The sequence below is a fragment of the Parasteatoda tepidariorum genome, chromosome 4 (genome assembly GCF_982258835.1).
Source record: "Parasteatoda tepidariorum strain Cologne lab strain chromosome 4, Ptep-v5.0, whole genome shotgun sequence".
In the NCBI taxonomy this organism is placed as follows: domain Eukaryota; kingdom Metazoa; phylum Arthropoda; class Arachnida; order Araneae; family Theridiidae; genus Parasteatoda; species Parasteatoda tepidariorum.
Genome location: NC_141758.1, coordinates 38,066,584 through 38,084,445, shown reverse-complemented (window position 1 = coordinate 38,084,445; position 17,862 = coordinate 38,066,584). Strand labels below are relative to the sequence as shown.

Genomic DNA, 17,862 nt, shown 5'->3' with positions numbered 1-17,862 from the left:
GATGAAATTTCTCACTGAATATCAATAAGTTTAAAAAATTATACGAAGGTAAATCTCATTGCATCTAAATAACGTTTACAGTTATCAGATGATTAAAAATTAAAGCAAGTTGTTTTTAATTTAAGCTACTGTCATTTTATTAAAATATTTTTAAAATAGCTTTGTTTAATGGAAACTAAATTATTGAATGCTATTGAAAGTTTATGTAAATCAAATGTAAAATTAATTAAATATATTAGATGTCTTCCCTTTGAGGCAAAGTTTTACATTAATCGTTCTAAACATCACATAAAATTTGTTTTAGAAGCTTTTTGACTTAGATTAAAAAAATTAATAAATGAAAAAAAAAAACATTTTTTATTTATTTATATAGGCACACAATAATTTTCCTTAGAACTATATCTTGTATAATAATAGAAAATTATATGATTTTTTTATTGCTTTGCATAAATGTTATAATCCAGTCAACTACCCAGCCAGATAATAAATCCAATTTTTACCATGTTCCTTACACTGGTCAGATAAAAGATTCAGTTTTCACTGGATACCCAGACCTGTTAAAATTTTAGGATTCGATGCATCTCTAATCCATATTAAAAAAAAGTAATTCAGTTTATATTTGTTAGCACTCTGTTTCAATTGACCTCATGTCTAATATTTTCTGTGCTTAATTTCTCCCAAGGCTTCCATCATATGCATCACCACAAAAAAATTATTTGGATTTCTGAAAAATAAAAGAACCTAATCAGGGTTGTAAAGGAAAAAGTATATTATTGATATTTTGTAGCTATTTCTTAAATTTTAATTGGAAGAAATATGTAAAATAGCTTCAGTTCATAACTTGGATAAATGTTAATGACAATTAGAATATATACTATATTCTCAGATTTTTCTACCTCCTTCTTATATTTCCTATTGTACAATAAAGGTTAATAAAATATCTAATTTATTAAATTCTGTCGAAAATAGTAGAAATCTTATATAATTGGAACATTTTAGTTTACCTCTGTTGCGAATAACTTAGCGCAACGGTTCCCAAATGGTGTTCCATGGAAGAATTAAAGGGATTCCGAGTGTTAGTCTTTTTATAAGTCAGTAATGATTTTAAAAACCTGTCAATAATTTTAAATCCAATCAATAATTCCTTATTTATTTAAAATTTTGATTATGAAATTATTTAATAAGAATGTCAATAAAAAAGATATACACTTTTTTTTGAAAAATATAATTTTTCGAATAACAAAATATTTAAGACATTGTGAAAACAACATACATTTATAAAAAATTGCCTTAATATTTCCTATTGTGTTTTTCAAATCAAAATAACATAAATAAATATGTATTTCTAATAACTGATTTCAATATTTATAGCAGTTCCTTTTAGTTTCAATTTTAAATTAAAACCATATTTCAGTTTATTTTATTCGCTTTCAGTTTATGCATATACAACCAAAACATATTCATATCTAGACTAGATACAGCTCTAAGGCAGCGAATTTAAAGGTTAAACATAAAATCTAATTTGAGATCATTAATGATAAAACAATGAAAAAATTTCATTCCTTTAATCAAATATTTTCAAAATAAAGTGGTCTATTATTGGTTAATAGGTTCGCAATTGTCTTTATGTACTTCATTTAAAAAGTCAAGGTTTAGTTGAAAGAAGGTTAACACAGGAAACTTTGATCAGTTAGGATCCCATAGCTGAAGAAAATGGGGAACTGCTGATCTAGCATATAATTTTTATCCATAAAAACTACCTTAAGATAGATTTCTAGTACCATAAATGATTAAAATTGTTTTGAATGAAACGATAAAAACCAAATAAAAAAAAGAAAGGAATCTGAACTCTAATTTGCATATTGTAAGATCTAATTTGAATAATGAAAGATCACACAAACTATAGAGCAAAGAAAATTTTTTAGATTCGTGAAATAATAATATATTAAATTTGACTTAAAATGGCTTCAATAGAGAGTTCTGGCTATAAAAGGAAAAATACCTAAAAATTAATATTCTCTTAAAAACTTGCTTCAGTACAAAATAGATTAGTCATGTAAAGTTATTTTTGAATAAATCATTTATTCTTTTGTTAGCTTAAATTTTAATGATTATTTTTATTACAAAAAATATATATTTAAAACTATTTCTAACAAGATTGTTCTTTAAATTCAGCATGCACTAAATCTATCAAAAAAGTATAAACATTTTCTGACAATACACAATTGTGGGTCAGGGGGAGTAGGGAAGTTATGGCTCTAAAATTTTGTAATTATGGCATAACAGTGGCTATGGGATCAGCATTGTGCATCGATTGCCATTATTTGATCTACAAGCTGGTAACCATTGATCTGAAGTGGAATGGGCTTTAAGCTACCACTGAGGATTAAACCCTCGTTCTTCACAAATAAGTTCAATATCTTGGCTACTGAAACCTTGCAGTTACTATTAAAAAGTAATAATGCAGTAGTAAAAGCAATAGACAATAATGAGTATTAGTTGAGCAGCAATGATGGAAGTCTTTTTCCTGTGTTATCTCTTCTTCCTATTTCCCATCTGCAAAAACATTTCTATACCAATCTTTGTTCAGCAAGGAGCCATGACAAACGCTCTCTCTTTCCGGAAGACCTCAGAGTCCGGCACCGGTGGACATTGCACGAGGACCTTTGCTACCACTGGCTTGTAGACGAGTGCACCTGGCCACAGTGCAACAGAGCCTGCCCAAGACTTCACGATCCCTTTACTGGAGAAGAACTCGACTTCATCGAACTTCTCAAGTCATTTGGATTGGACATGAGCAGCGTCGCCAATGCCCTGGGGATCGATCTCGTCACACTCAATGACATGGACCATGACACACTGCTTCAACTGCTCACACAACAGACCAACAAGTAGTCATCTTTAAAAGATCAGTAAGAAGTTGAGTGGAACCATGATCACATCCATGAATCTATCACATCCATCAATCATGAAATACTATCTCAACAGAGAGTATGACAAGGCTGTTAGGTGGTATGGTATTTGAAGCTATTTAAAAATTCTGGAGTTTTAGTGTTGTAGATGTAATGATTGAGCAGTAATTGAATTCATTTCCTGTCTAGAATATTTCAAGTCCCAGAGAGAGAAAGAGTATGCTTATCAATTTATGAAAGAGAATGATATGTAAAAGTTCTATATGTAATTCCAGGAAAATGTTTTAACCTGATTTCAAATTAAAAATTTAAACTTTTAACTTTTTACAGTAAAAGTTCAGATTAAACTGAAGGGTAAACAAATAAGAACAATCAACTTCAAAATTACTTCAATAGCAAATGATAATTATTTGCAGGCTGATTAAAATCTTTTAATAAATAATAAAATCTTTTTACAAACTTAGTAAGGATTTTAAGAACATATAAAAATCAAAACCCTAATCTAAAATTGAATGTTTCTCATTGAAATGTACGTTTTCATCGCTTCTTCAGTAGTTATAAAATCCTCTGTGCTAGCATTCTGTTTTATAAAATAAATTAGATTAATTATTTTACCTAAATCCAAATAATCATTTCATTTTTCAAAGAAAGATTAAATTTAGATTTTTGAAAAATACTTTTTATTATTTATTGGATTTGGATAAATTGAATCTGCAAATCAGTCACTTACACCTCTAAATCAAGAGAGGATCCAAGCATATTGCGATACTAACTAGCTTAATCTTTTGTCCATTTGTGGAGTATGAATTCTCACTTATTATTTCTCCTAGGATGACTTTTAGGATTGTATAATTCGGCTACTTTTACAAATTCTACCTTGAATCTCAACTTTTATAGAAAGAATTATTGCTTTATCAAACATACTATCTTTGAATCTCATATTAAAAATCTACTAAAGTACTTTAAAAATAAGATTACTCACATTTTTATAGTTAGCAAAAGCATTTCACTGCTCATTGATAAGGAAAAATCTCTGCTGTCAGCAAATTTTTAACAAAGAAAATTCTGTAGCCTAGAGGCGTTGAAGGGTTTCATAGTAAAGATACATTGCCTGGCATCTAAAAGTTGGAAAAAAATTCAATTAAAAGCTTAATAAGAATTTACATATCTCAGTTTAAGTACTATCGGTTATAAGGACTGTGAAGCCAAGTTCACCAACAAAGAACAACACAAGATTCGATTTTACACTTGAAACTGGCAAGCAATAATACACATAGGCCTATCAAATATGACATTATCATGATTATTATATACAATACTTATCGAAAATAAAAATGTCGCGATTAATATTGATAACTATAATTGTGGGGTATGATAATATTTCCATCATTATTAAAAATATATCAAAAAGATAATATCGCGAATATTGTGCATAACTATAATTATTGAATATATTATTGCGAGTCTTGATAAATGACTAATTTACAAAGACTCACAATGATAATGATAAATTTTTGACGATAAAATTTGTACGATTAAAATTTGGCATATATCCATTATAGGGTATATAATGTTAATGTTGGCAGCAACTCAAAAAAGCAGTATACATGGTCTCTATAACCAATAAGTACCTTCAGTTAATAGGCGGCATGATTTTGTTTGGTATAAACTGCTTAAATATGAGAGGATTGTTGTCTTGCAAAACAGCACTGATCTCTTTTCTTTTTACTGAACAATCTCTCTGATAGATGTAGCTTTCAGGTCCCCCAAAAAAATTTGTTTCATAAAAATTTAAAATAAATGTAATATTATAGAATAATTGGACATTAGGGTCACCTTATGCCAATTCTAAAACTGATAACAAAAGTTGTCTTGTTTCGATAAGTATTAGACATTTTCACGTTATTACAAAATATAATTTCTCATCATTTTAAGGACATGAATCATTACAAATATATATAATTGCAGAAAATATCAGTGTTTAGTTAAAACCAGTATAGTAGCAATGATGTCATTAGGATATTTTTAATTTGTTTTCTTGTAAAATGTTTTTAACTAACTTGCCAATCACATCTAGATTTTAGCTACATAAATTAAAGGATCTGTTTTTATTGTAATTTCCTCAATTCAATCTATTTTAGATTTTTATTTTACTTTTTAAGAGTCCAGTTTTAAGAGAGATCTCCTTTTGAACAAAGATTGTTTCACTTAATAATAACAAATTTTTATGCAACTTTAAAAATGCAGAATCCTAATTATCCATTACACTCCTTTTTTTGATTTGAATGCAAATAATCAGAGGATGAAATTTACAAATTATATAAAATTTATTGTTATTTTCAATAAATTTTACTCCAATTTTATATAACATTTACAAAGTTTTAAATACTGAAAAAAAATCTAGTAGTATTGCTTCTGCAATACTTTGTGTGATTAGTAGATTGGTATTAATTTTATGTAAAAAATTGAGATGTAGCATTGAGAACAAGAGTTTCTTTAATTAATAAGAATTGGTTATTTTTCAGAAAATTATCGTAAAGTTGACTAATTTTATATCTGATAAATTTTAAATGAAACCACTTTGAGCCAAACTTATTTCAAAATTTCTTTTTGTTCATAAAAAACTATAAAGTTTATCAAGTTCAGACATCTTTGTTCTTTTTAAAATATGCAAGGCATTCTGTAATCACCATCCTTGTTTTGTTTGCTATTTTTGGAATATATATTTTTTGGTATTCACGCCAAAAACTAAATTAAAAAGAAAAATATTTTCAAAAAGGAGCTACATATTAATACAAGTAAAAAAAAAGAACAATGTTGAAATCTGAGAAAAAAAGCAAAATGGAACACAATAAAACCAGTTTGATTGTTTGAAGAAACTTGAGAATTTTTCTAATAATCGCATTTTTATTCCCACAGAGTGTACGTAATGGTCACTTTTAATAAATGTTTTTGAGTTCTTGTAAAAAATGGTGTAAAAAGACATGAATATAAAGAGCCAAAAATTATTATTTGAATTCCTCAGTAGCTATTCATAAAATTTCAATAGTATTTTTATTTTCCTCCTCTTTCTAATTATCATCCCTTAATGAATATACATTTTTGACAACGACTCTAAAATTATATATTAAAGGAGGTCATGACGAAACACTCTGCTCTGTATTAGTCTGAAACATTTTTAGGAAATCGTTTCAACTGGTTGTAATGGTCTAAATAAAGTTCATTTGTTAACATATACCGGTAAACTATGTTACTTTCAATGATTTCATATTTTGTATATTATTTCATGACTTTTACACTATGTATATATTTCTCACATATGATTATATCGAATTGTGTTATATTGTAAATATCACTGTTTGTCATTCTTTGTAATTAATGATTTTAGCAAATGAAATTATATATCAAATTCAAATTAATGCATAATTTCGGATTTTATAACAGTTTTAATCAAATGTGTTTTGACATAGTAATTAATGTGTTATTTATTACTGATCGTTTGTTGTACAAAAATACCAATGTAATTAAATGTTGTGTTTTTTTAAATGGCTGTATTTTTTAGTTTAATTTCTTTATACTTGCTGACCAAATGGTTTGTTCACAGATAATTTCAATCTGAGTTTTATAATTTCAATTTGAGATCTTCATATCGATAATTCTAATAATCAGTTACATTAATAATTGATGTTATATTTTTGAATTATAAGGCATTAATTTTTATTACACCATACCAAGCCATAAAAATTTGTAAGCCAAAATTTTAAGTTTGAAATAAAATTGTTTAAAAATACACAAAAAAATAATTTTAGAACATTAATAATTGAGAAGATATTTGCATATGAACTTTAATCACTACACTTCAGTTTCATTTAGAAGCACTTTCTTTCCTTATTTGCATACCCGATCAGCAAGTAAACCAAGACAGGATTTTTTTCCTCAAAAAATTTAAAATAACCTTTTTAAAGTTATAAGTTGTAAACGAGTATGAACATACAGAAGCTATGTGATTACAAACACCATATGTTTTATTTGACAATGAATTTTTTGTTGCTGTAGTTCATTTACGTCGCACTAGAGCTGCACAATGGGTTATTGGCGACGGTCTGGGAAACATCCCGGAGGATGATCCGAAGACATGCCACCACAATTTTGATTCCTTGCACAGGGAATGGCACCCCCGCTTCGGTAGTCTGACGACCTGCAAGCGAAGTTGAGCACTTCATGGAAGAACAGTTTAACGAGGACACTTTCGGTCCCTAAACAGACTGATCCAAGTGGTCACCCACGCGCACACTAACCGCAGCCAGTGATGCTTGACTTTGGTGATCTGCTGGGAACCGCGTCTTAACGATCAGTCCACTGCAGGAATCAATGATTTCATTTTAAAGAAGTAATGAAAACCGAATTTCAGAGTTTTACAGTACTTGGATTGTATTAGACAAACTTTTGCACTGTCCCTTGCAGAAACAATAATAATCCAAAAAAAAAAAAAATAAATAAATAAAAGAATTAAGAAACAAAAATTACAAAAAAGGAAAAAACAAGAAGTATAGTAAGATCTGATGGCATCCAAGATGGATTTTAAACTTGTTATTGTTTATTATTTTCCAAACAATTTTGTATGAATAAAAAAAATTACATTTTCCTTTATTAATTTTCCAGAATAATGTAAAAAAAATGAAAATCCTAATTAACTTCTGTTCTAATGATTGTATTTTCATGTACTAGGACTCAATATAAATTGTATGAGGGATTAATTTTAGATGAGCTGAAAATATTTAAAGGGTCAAGACCAGACATAAAAGTTTATTTTCTCTCTTTGTACAATCATAAAAAAACAGTCTTTTTTCCAATTCGGATTCTTGACCAACAAAAATAAAAGGAACAGTAAGAATCTGAAAAATATGGCCCTAATTGAATCTTAATTTGACGTTTTGAATATTTTGTCATATTTCAAGAACTTTTAAGTGAATCAAAACATTTTTGCATTACTATTATAAAATTTATCAATAAAAAAAATTTCCATGCAAGATTCCAAAAGATAACTCTAAGCAGATTTTACTAATTAAATACTGTTTTTTTTTATCTAATAATAGTCAAAAAATTTTTACTTTTAAGGCACATAAGATTTTATTTCATTTTCGATGGCAAAACACAAAATTAACAATTTGTGCTTTCCCCCAGAATTGATATCCAGTGATATATTGTAATTAAACTTAAAATCAGCATAAATCAAGATTTCAAGTAATTTAAATAAAAAATTAAGTTATTTAAAATAAAACACATTTTTTTTGTCACCATCTCAGAGCTAGTATGTGGAGTGAAGTAAAAAAAAAATTGTAATTATAAACTTTTTTTATTTTATTAATGTTCGGATGAAGATTTTATATATTTTAAAAACATGATAATTGATGAAAATATCATTAAAAAGCTTCAGTATAAGTGAATAAACACATTATAAATCCAACTATTAAAGGGGATAAACAGAGCTTAAATAGCTATTATCGGCATGAAATACATTCACAAATGGCATGGATAAATGATATTAATAAAAAAAATTCATAAGATAATTTTTTTAAAAATAAATTCAAATGAGATACTAATTTACAAATACTACCAACAATTAAGCATTGTTAAACGATTGCAAAAAAAAGGTACTGAATCAATTTATAGCACCACTCACAACAATAAAAAATTGAGTTAGAAATAAATAAGTAGGTTTATTTCACAATATTTACACAGCAAGATCATAGATATGTACTATCATAATAAATGATGTCCAGTGGCAACGGCCATATTGAATTTTGAGTAAATAAATAAAGTGGGTTCAGCGTGGCATACATCAAACACCTTGTTACACATAAAAAATTATGATTAATGTGAAAAAATTGTAGTATTCATAAACAATTTATTAGATTTCGAGGGAGTGCCCTCTTGATTTTCTCCAATATGCCTTTGGGATAATGGCTGGTTTTTAAGTCACTAATTACTTTACTAGTAATGAATTACCTTAGCATATTTTTCATTGCAAAGGTTACATTATTAAGTCTTCACTTTAGTATGGACACGGCAACATTCATGCTCATGAATGAACTATCTATAAATGCTTTTGCACTCAATTGGCAAGGTTTTTCTAAGAATGAACACGAGAGTATGTCCAGTCATATTATTTTTCATAGCACAATTTTTACTACATCAAATGCATTATTTGCAGCTTCTATTTAACATAAATATGATGTCTTAGTCAAATGACATTTTATTGCAAATGCTTTATTAAACATAATGCAGAATATCTTTTCATTTCCTACGTGAACATAGCCTCTCTGTAGTAAGACAATGATAGTGTCTTTTTTAACAAACTTTTATCCGTAAATGTTTTACTGCACAAATATGACCACTCTTTAATATGAACATGAAGAAGTAGAACTAGATTACCAATTTATGTAAATGTTTTACAATACACATTACATGAAAATGTTCCTTCTTTGCAATGAATATGATAGTTAGCAATCAAAAAATTATTGGTGCAACCTTAGTGGCTAACTAGACTTGGTCTCTCTTTGTTATGAATATGATAATGTGCAATAAAAAAACTATTAGTTTAATCTTGGTTAACTAGACGATGTCTCGATAAATCATTATTTAGTGCAAATATTTTATTACCACAAATCTTACATGAATTAGCAAAAAAACAATAGCATCTTTTAACCTACTTTTATCTGCAAATGTTTTACAACAACACAAAAGTACATGAATATGGCTTATATATATATATTATTTTTATCACAAGCGTCACACAAATATAATGCAGTTAGAAAAATGATACTGTTATATTTTAGAAGTTTTATTTTTTTACATCATGTGATGTTGGTGGGGCCCCCAAGTAGTTTGGGCTCTGCAGTTACAGATAACGAGTGCTAAATCTCATGGTAGCATAACTAACAAGAGGTAGCATTTAAAAAAAATTAAAATATATTTAAACTAAAGAATTTTATTAAATTCAAAGGATATATTTTTTGAAAGAGTTCAGGAAACCATCAAATTTTTACATCTTTCAGCTCCTCGCTATCAAACTGTTCAGTGTTCTTACTATCTTTTAACCAATTTTCTAACAGCTATTTCAAAGTGAAAGCAGATGGGGCCACACTGATCTTGATCAGAGAGTTTAAATATCTATATTCTTACAACAGTGGTTTTGGTAACGCCTAATATTGTTATAATATTTTTCTGAATCATTCAAATTAAATACTGAATATACTTCCAATGGCTATCTCCCTTTGTGGAGACAGGCTGAGTAACATTACTTTGAATCAAACATTGCACATTTGAATCATACAGTTCAAATGTTGAAAAGAATTTCTCTTTAGTATGGATAAGGTTAAGTTAAATTAATTGTGTCTAAAAATATTTTAAAATTAAAAGGCACATCAAGAATGTGGTTTCACTAAGAGATGGAGAGATATTGTAAGTTTAAATAGCAGTCGTAACAGCATGCGATTAGTATAATTCATACTGAGCTCTTTAAATAAGAATAATTTTGCCCTTTTATTATAGAATAATGGTAGGTGTTGTCAGAGAAAAGTAATGTAGTTATGTAATACATAAATATATATAATCAATCTATATATTAGTTGGGATGTAATGTATAGTAATGGGAATACAGTCACAACTTACATATATGTACGTCGTGACTGTATTCCCATTGTTTGGAATCTAAGGTTCTTTTTAAAAAATTTCTAGCATGAGTCTTAAAAGTTTTTATTTTTCTCTATGGCTTCATCATGCTTGGCATATTTATAATTTTATTCTTATCCAATACGGGAAAATTTCTAATGCAAGATCGGTGACCAATATGGAAATACGCCTCATGTTAACAATGGGAACTCATGATATAAATGATCTTGCTTTTGATGAGATTTCCGTATCGTGATCTGTGGCAGAATAATCGCCAAGTCTGCGCAACTTCCAGGCAGTAGCACGCGAGAAACATCACACAAAGGGACCAACTCGAAAGGTATAACTCGTAGCCACTCATGGGCAAATATCTACAGGTTTTTTAAAAAAAACATTTGCAAGTTAAAAATTTATTAGGCATCTTGGTGATTGTAGTTGGCGCGACAGATCAGGATACGGAAATATCCCCGATCTTGCAATGTTTTTCTTGGGAAAATTAACATATCTTAATCTCTTGCGGCAACTACAATTAGCTAATGGATGGAACTTGAATTTTATATATGGGTCATTCTCACGAAAACAGTCATTTTTCAGTTCATAAAATCCCAAAAAAGTAAAGTGAATAAAAAGCTCTGAAACTTTCTATATTAATAGAAATATGTAATGGCATTATAAAGAAAATATATATCCTATAAATTATACTTAATATTTAAATTAATTAATTTTTTAAATAATTAATTTATAATTATTAATTTATAATAATTAATAATTAATTCATTAATTTAATAAAAAAAATTAATTAGTTAAATAAATCAATTTATTAATTTTTTAATTTATTTTCAAATTAATTAATAAGTAAATTAATTATTTTCACTATTTAAAAAGTGAGGGACTGACACTAATAGTGAGGGAATGATATTTTATTTTAATACATGTTTTTATCTAAGTTACATCTACCTAAAGTTTGAAAATGATAACATACTAAGTATATCTAATATTTATTATAATTTAGTCTTATATATTTAATAGTTTTTACAGGTTTGAGAAATAAAATTGGCTGGCACGATTGAACGAAAAAAAATTTCATAATATCCTCATCTTGAATCATTCCCTCACTTTATACACTAGTGAGGGAATGACGAATTCAATAAAATTTAAAAATAACAGTTAGGCTTCATTAATTTCTGAAGTCAATCACATACAATTATATTCATACAAGAAAGCAACATATAATTATCCACTTTCTCGATGAAGTTGTATTTTATTTTACTCTAAAAAACGACATGAGGGAATGACAAATGTAAACAATTTTACCTGATTTGATTCATTCAAATTCATTCCACAGCAAAGCTTCTTTAAGTTGAAGATGGAAACATACTGCAATTTTGTTCTATGATGCCAGTTGTTAACTTCTGAAGTTTTTATTAAAATATTTTTATTCTACGATGATTGCAGGTGATAAGAACATTGTTGTGAGGGAATGACGCGAAATACTGGGGACAAAGTTTAAAATATTGCTGTGTTAATATTTTTATCAGAAATTAAATCTAAAATTTATTTTCTGAATTCTATATTTCAATATTCTCAAATAAAAAACACAAATTTGTAAAAAAAATTTTTTTATTTCAGAAACAATTTTTTTCTTTTTTTAAATCAGCAGTGGGGACAAGTGAGGGAATGACATATTGGTATATTTTTATTACCTAAAATTAATAAAAAATAAAAATTGATAATTTTATTTTTATTCTTTTGTTAGTTTGCATTCCGAAGGACACTTTCCCTGAAAAATTTTTTTTCGTAAGTTGTAAAACAAACATAAAATATACTGGGGACATGAAAATGACTGTTTTTGTGAGAATGACCCATATATATAAATATATGTAAAGGTTTGCCTGGACGTGGCTACAGCTTTTACCCTTCGAGTTGGTACTCTTCTATGATGTTTTTTTATTAGTTTCTCGAGAGCGACTACTCAGAAGTTGCTAAGACTTAGCTATTATTCGGCCGCAGATCATAATACGGAGAGGAAATATAAATTTTTAAAAAAAATACGGAATAAAATCTATTTTATAAGCTAAGATGTATATTAAATCTTTCGATAATATGAATCATATACATTATCATACATTATATACGCCTCTGTTACGAAAAATGCAATTTTTTCATAATTCTGTAGCTTTCAAAATTTACTAAACTTTCGTTTTGTAAAATGAACACGACACGACAGCTTATTTCTACCCTATATTCGCTTTTCCGCTGCAGCATCTGCTGTGAGAGCCTTATTTTGATTTCTGCATTAGAAACCGTTCAAACTGCTCAAAAACAATTGATATTTTTGATTACAGCAATGGGAGTGAGAGAAACTTGCCAATCAAATTCTCGACAGCATCTCAAAATTCCCATACGCAATTTTTTCTGCCAAGCGAAAATGGCTCTACATGTCGTGCTAAGATACATAGCAGTGAGCTATAAGTTAAATACTGAAATTTGCTCAATCAAATTAAAATGAGTCAAAATATAAACAAATTTCCCGCATGTTGTGTTTTGGAAAGTTTTACAAGTGTTGGCTTTTATTTTTAAGTATCCAAATTATAATATTTAGAACTTGTATCTTAATTTAACCGAGCAATTCAAGTCTTCATTAATATGCGGTAACGTATACTTCAAAATTTTGTATTGTTTAAGTTTTTATTGTTTTATTGTGTTGTTTTTTGTATTGTTTGTATTGTTTTGTTTGTATTGTTTAATATGGGTCAGTTCACTTTTAGAGCTTGCGATATATTCTGACGATACCATTTGAAAACAAACAAGAAATTTTTAAAAGTTTTAAATCTAAATTGAATAGTGGAGTACAAAATATATTTCAATGCTGCACCGAGAGTATTTTTTGTACCTTTTTTTCCTAGTAGTTTGTTTTACTGGTACATATAAAACATTGATTAAAAAGAATGACTCTCGTGAAAGCTTGAGTCAAAAAGTTAACCATCTAGCTTTTTAAAAGTTAAAGAAATTTGGATGGAGCAGTTAAAGTTCCGTGCCACGGAACTGATTCATTAACTTTAGTAGATGAATATTGTTATTTCTTGATTATGTATTAAACTCGTGGCTGAACACAGCTTTCATGAACCCCAGAACGAGTTATTTATTTTATGTGATTCATACCTTCCTCTCATTACAAAAGTTTTATTTTCATATTTTGTAAAATTTGACACAAGTATACCATCAAGAAAAAATCTTACTTAGAATTTTAATAATTTTGCTTTTTCATAGCTTATTTTTACTACCAATGTTAATTAAACATCACTGTATAGCATTTTTTTACGGTTGCCTTAAACAAATTAGTCGGTTTCTCCATTAATTTTGCTTTGAAGTATACAACTACAGTGTTTTCATCGCAGAAAAAAAATGGGTGAGAATTTCTCACCCTTTCTCAAAAACAGGGTGAGATTTCAAAAAGTTAAGTGAGATATCTAAAAAAAAAAAAAAAAAAAAAAACGCATAGAGATTTGAAGAAAAAATCATTTCTTTAATTATAATACATTTTTAACATCTTCTAGTTTTTAAAGCATTCAATATTTTTTTTACATCATCATATGGAAAATGTTCTACATCTACTTTTCAGCAGCTATTCTCATTAGGTTGCTCAAATGCGCGTTTGTTTCGTTCTGATTGTTTCTACCCACATTTGTTTCATTTTCATTTGTCCATTTCGGAGTAAAAGATATTGCCTTTACAAGGTATTTGCCCATCTTACATTAATGCGCAAAAAATTTGAACTTCTTACATGGAGGAACCTTACCTACGGTAAGCACGTGGTTGCAGAGAAATGCGTTCTAAAAGAGGTTCCGTGGTTCATAGGGATGGTGTTCTGTTGTTCTTAAAGGTTCTGAACAATACTGGTAAATAGGGAAGCTAGATAATGGGGCAGATGTTGAAAATAATGAAAGATCCAGGAAGAAAAGTGAAACGGATTTCATTCTAAATGGCGCAATGAGAAATTTTTTTCAAAATGCAAGAAATTCGCGAATTTTGAAACTGCTTTATAGAATGTGCGATTTTCTCGCGGTAATCATTTTTTAATGCAAGAAAAGAAAAAAATATGCGAGATTCTCGCGTTCTCGCGCTGTAGTGAAAACACTGAACTAATTTTTTTATTTCAAATACCTAGAACTTTTAAAATTAGTTTTATAATGTATATAAACACTGTTTTAAAACATAACTATAATCAAAATAAACATATGGTTTCAGATAGTTTTCAAAATGCTTGTTTGATTACATAGCCTGCTTATGTTTGCATGTTCACGTTGATTATTGAGATTATCTGACATACCGAAGTTAAAAGTAACTAAATATATTAGAACCTTCAATAGATTTTACCATGTCTAAAATGTTCTGGTAAGGGAATTCCTTTAATGCATGTTTTTTTTTTTTTTTTTTTTTTTGGTATAGTGATTTGAAAAAATTATAAGTAACCCATAACGACTACTGTGTTTTGGAATAGATAACTTGAAATTTTTTTTTTTTGTGACATAGTAGTTAGGGTGACCTGGGGTAATTCCTGATCAAAAAATGCAAACATCTATTTTGTAAAAAAACTATTCACGATAGAATTTTATTATTTACTGGAAGTTGAGGTTATATGAGATTATTCCTATGCTACTGAAGTGAGTACGAAATGCGGGTTTCTCTTAAAGCATATTTATTTCATGAACACAAACATCAATATAACATAAACTAAATTAAACATTATGGGTCGTCCTGCGACCAAGCTAGCTAATGAAAAAGTTGAAAAGGTAAGTGGCTGTTCTTCCTCTGAAGGACAGAATATATATCACTAGGATCACAGGGTTGCTTTTACCTGAAGATCTTAAATCGCCAAGCTGGCGGTAAGACTGGTGAGAGTGGCGAGCACCGCACACTCCCCCCGCAGTGTATCACTTACTATACTTTTTTGGAAAACGCACAGTTCTTCCAAACCTATTTTTGGTCTCCCGCATTACAGGAGTACACGGTATTTCAAACTTTAGAGTCTTAGTTATTTCAGAAGGTTGTAATAATTCACTTTCAATGAAGGCAGGTTTCACACGATCTATGGAGATTGTCGACTTCCGACCTCTAATATCAACTTCAAAAGTTTTATCAGTTCTCTGAATCACTTTAAAAGGTCCATCGTAAGGGGCTTGCAAGGGTTTCTTCACAGCATCATTCCTAATGAAGACGTGACTACATTCTCTTAAGGCTGGATGCACAAACACTGACTTTGTAAAGTGGCTGGAAGCTGGAGATGGTCTGATAGTAGAGAAATGTTTCTTTAAATCCTCGACTAGTTGAATTGGGGACGAGTCCATTGTTGTTGAGTCAAAAAATTCTCCTGGAAGACGAAGTGTTGTCCCGTACACAAGCTCTGCTGATGATGACTGTAGATCTTCCTTATATGCTGCTCGAAAACCCAACAGGATAGCTGGTAAGGCGTCTGACCAATGGTCTGTACTGCAGGCCTTGAGTGCAGCTTTCAAGGGTCGGTGCAATTGTTCTATCATCCCATTACTTTGAGGATGGTAAGGTGAGGATCGAACTCTTTTGATGCCCAGAAGTTGTGCTAGCGCTTTGAAGAGTCTACTTTCGAACTGGCGACCCTGGTCGGTCGTTATCACTGAAGGTGATCCAAAGCGAGCAATCCAGGTTTTGAAGAAAGCTTCCGCTACTGTCTCCGCTGTAATGTCAGGAATTGGAACAGCTTCCACCCATCTAGTGTATCTGTCGATCATTGTCAAGCAGTATGAAAATCCTTTAGATGGTGGTAATGGGCCAACGATATCAAGATGTATATGGTCAAAGCGTTTGGACTGTATTGGAAAATTAAAAATAGGGGATTTAGTATGCCTTATTATTTTAGATTTCTGGCATGGAATGCAGTGTCTAGACCACATATTACAATCTCTATTCAAATTAGGCCAAATAAATCTATTACTAATCAATTTATTAGTTGCTTTTATTCCAGGGTGTGATAAGTTATGAATAGTATCAAATATTTGTTTACGAAATTGTTTTGGAATAAAAGGTCTAACGTTTTTAGTAGAAATATCACAATATAAAATAGTGTTCGAATCTGGCATATTTACTTTTTTTAAATCCAAACTTTGAGAATTTTTGATTAAATAGTTCAATTCTTTGTCATTTTCCTGAGCTTTTGCAATTTCGCTGTAATCTATAGGATTTGGCATATTTATAGATGCTATTCTTGATAACGCATCTGCAGTTATATTGTCAGAACCATTTAGGTGTCGTAGATCTGTTGTAAACTGCGATATAAAATCTAATTGACGAGCTTGACGTGGTGAAAATTTATCTAACTTTTGCTTAAATGCATAGGTGAGTGGTTTGTGATCTGTGAACAAAACGAAATTTCGTGCTTCGAGCATATACCTGAATTGTTTGATTGAAGCGTATGCAGCAAGCAACTCCCTATCATATGCGCTATAGCGTTTTTCAGTTTCGGATAACTTGCGCGAAAAAAATGCTAACGGCTGAAGATATTCATTTTCTGTTTGAAATAATGCTCCCCCAATAGCAAAATCCGAGGCATCTACTTGCAGTACTAAATTTGCATCGGGGTTAGGATGAGCAAGCAGCGTAGCGTTCGCTAAAAGAGTTTTACAGTTTTGGAATTCGCTTATTGCTTGTTCTGACCAGTTAATCATACGATTATCATTGCGCTTTGAGCCTTTTAAAAAATCGTTTAAATGTGTTTGGTTATGAGCTGCGCGAGGTAGAAAACGATGAAAAAAATTTAGAAGTCCGAGAAATCTTCTCAATTCCTTAATTGATTTTGGTTGTGGGTAATTTAAAATAGGGTCTACTTTATTGGGTAATGGTTTGGTGCCATCCTTAGCTATTAAGTGGCCTAAAAATGAAATCTCTGGCACACCAAACAGACATTTTGATACATTTACCGTTAAACCGTATTTATTTAATTTTTGAAACACGGTTTGAACATGCATTTTATGCTGTTCTTCTGATTCACTAAAAATAAGGATATCATCGAGGTAAACATAGCAAAAAGGCGAATCTCCCAGAATTTCATTCATGAACCTCTGAAAAGTTTGCGCGGCTCCACATAGACCGAAATTTAAGAAAGGAAACTCAAAAAGCCCAAAAGGCGTACACACAGCAGTTTTTTGTATGTCATCTGGGTGTACTGGGATATGAAAATAAGCACGGACTATATCAATCTTGGAAAAAATATTTTTTTTTTTTTCAGCGCGTGTGTGAAATC

At 29.6% G+C, this 17,862-nt stretch overlaps 2 protein-coding genes and 1 long non-coding RNA gene across 9 annotated transcripts in view; 2 read left to right on the top strand and 1 right to left on the bottom strand.

Annotated features, from left to right (window-relative positions):
* Notum (palmitoleoyl-protein carboxylesterase notum) overlaps window positions 1-3,901 on the top strand; it is a 58,959-nt gene extending 55,058 nt beyond the window's left edge. For 5 of the 6 annotated variants that reach the window (XM_016062670.4, XM_016062823.4, XM_016062593.4 and 2 more), the window contains one exon: window positions 2,591-3,901. In XM_016062670.4, the coding sequence (XP_015918156.1) occupies window positions 2,591-2,895 (305 nt within the window). In that variant the 3' untranslated portion in view covers window positions 2,896-3,901. The remainder of the gene's footprint in view (window positions 1-2,590) is intronic. The other variant, XM_071182181.2, reaches the window with a different exon arrangement.
* On the bottom strand, window positions 339-12,827 carry LOC107447919 (uncharacterized). The gene is made up of 3 exons (XR_001584595.4): window positions 12,713-12,827; window positions 3,895-4,030; window positions 339-724 (listed from the first exon to the last, which is right to left on the bottom strand). It is a non-coding gene; the product is annotated as an uncharacterized LOC107447919 (long non-coding RNA).
* A 96-nt stretch (window positions 12,828-12,923) lies between these two features.
* Window positions 12,924-17,862, top strand: part of LOC107447518 (U3 small nucleolar RNA-associated protein 14 homolog A) — a 45,161-nt gene continuing 40,222 nt past the window's right edge. Inside the window, exon 1 of one of the 2 annotated variants that reach the window (XM_016062479.4) lies at window positions 12,924-13,237. In XM_016062479.4, coding sequence (XP_015917965.1) covers window positions 13,233-13,237 — 5 coding nt within the window. In that variant the 5' untranslated portion in view covers window positions 12,924-13,232. The remainder of the gene's footprint in view (window positions 13,238-17,862) is intronic. The other variant, XM_087160944.1, reaches the window with a different exon arrangement.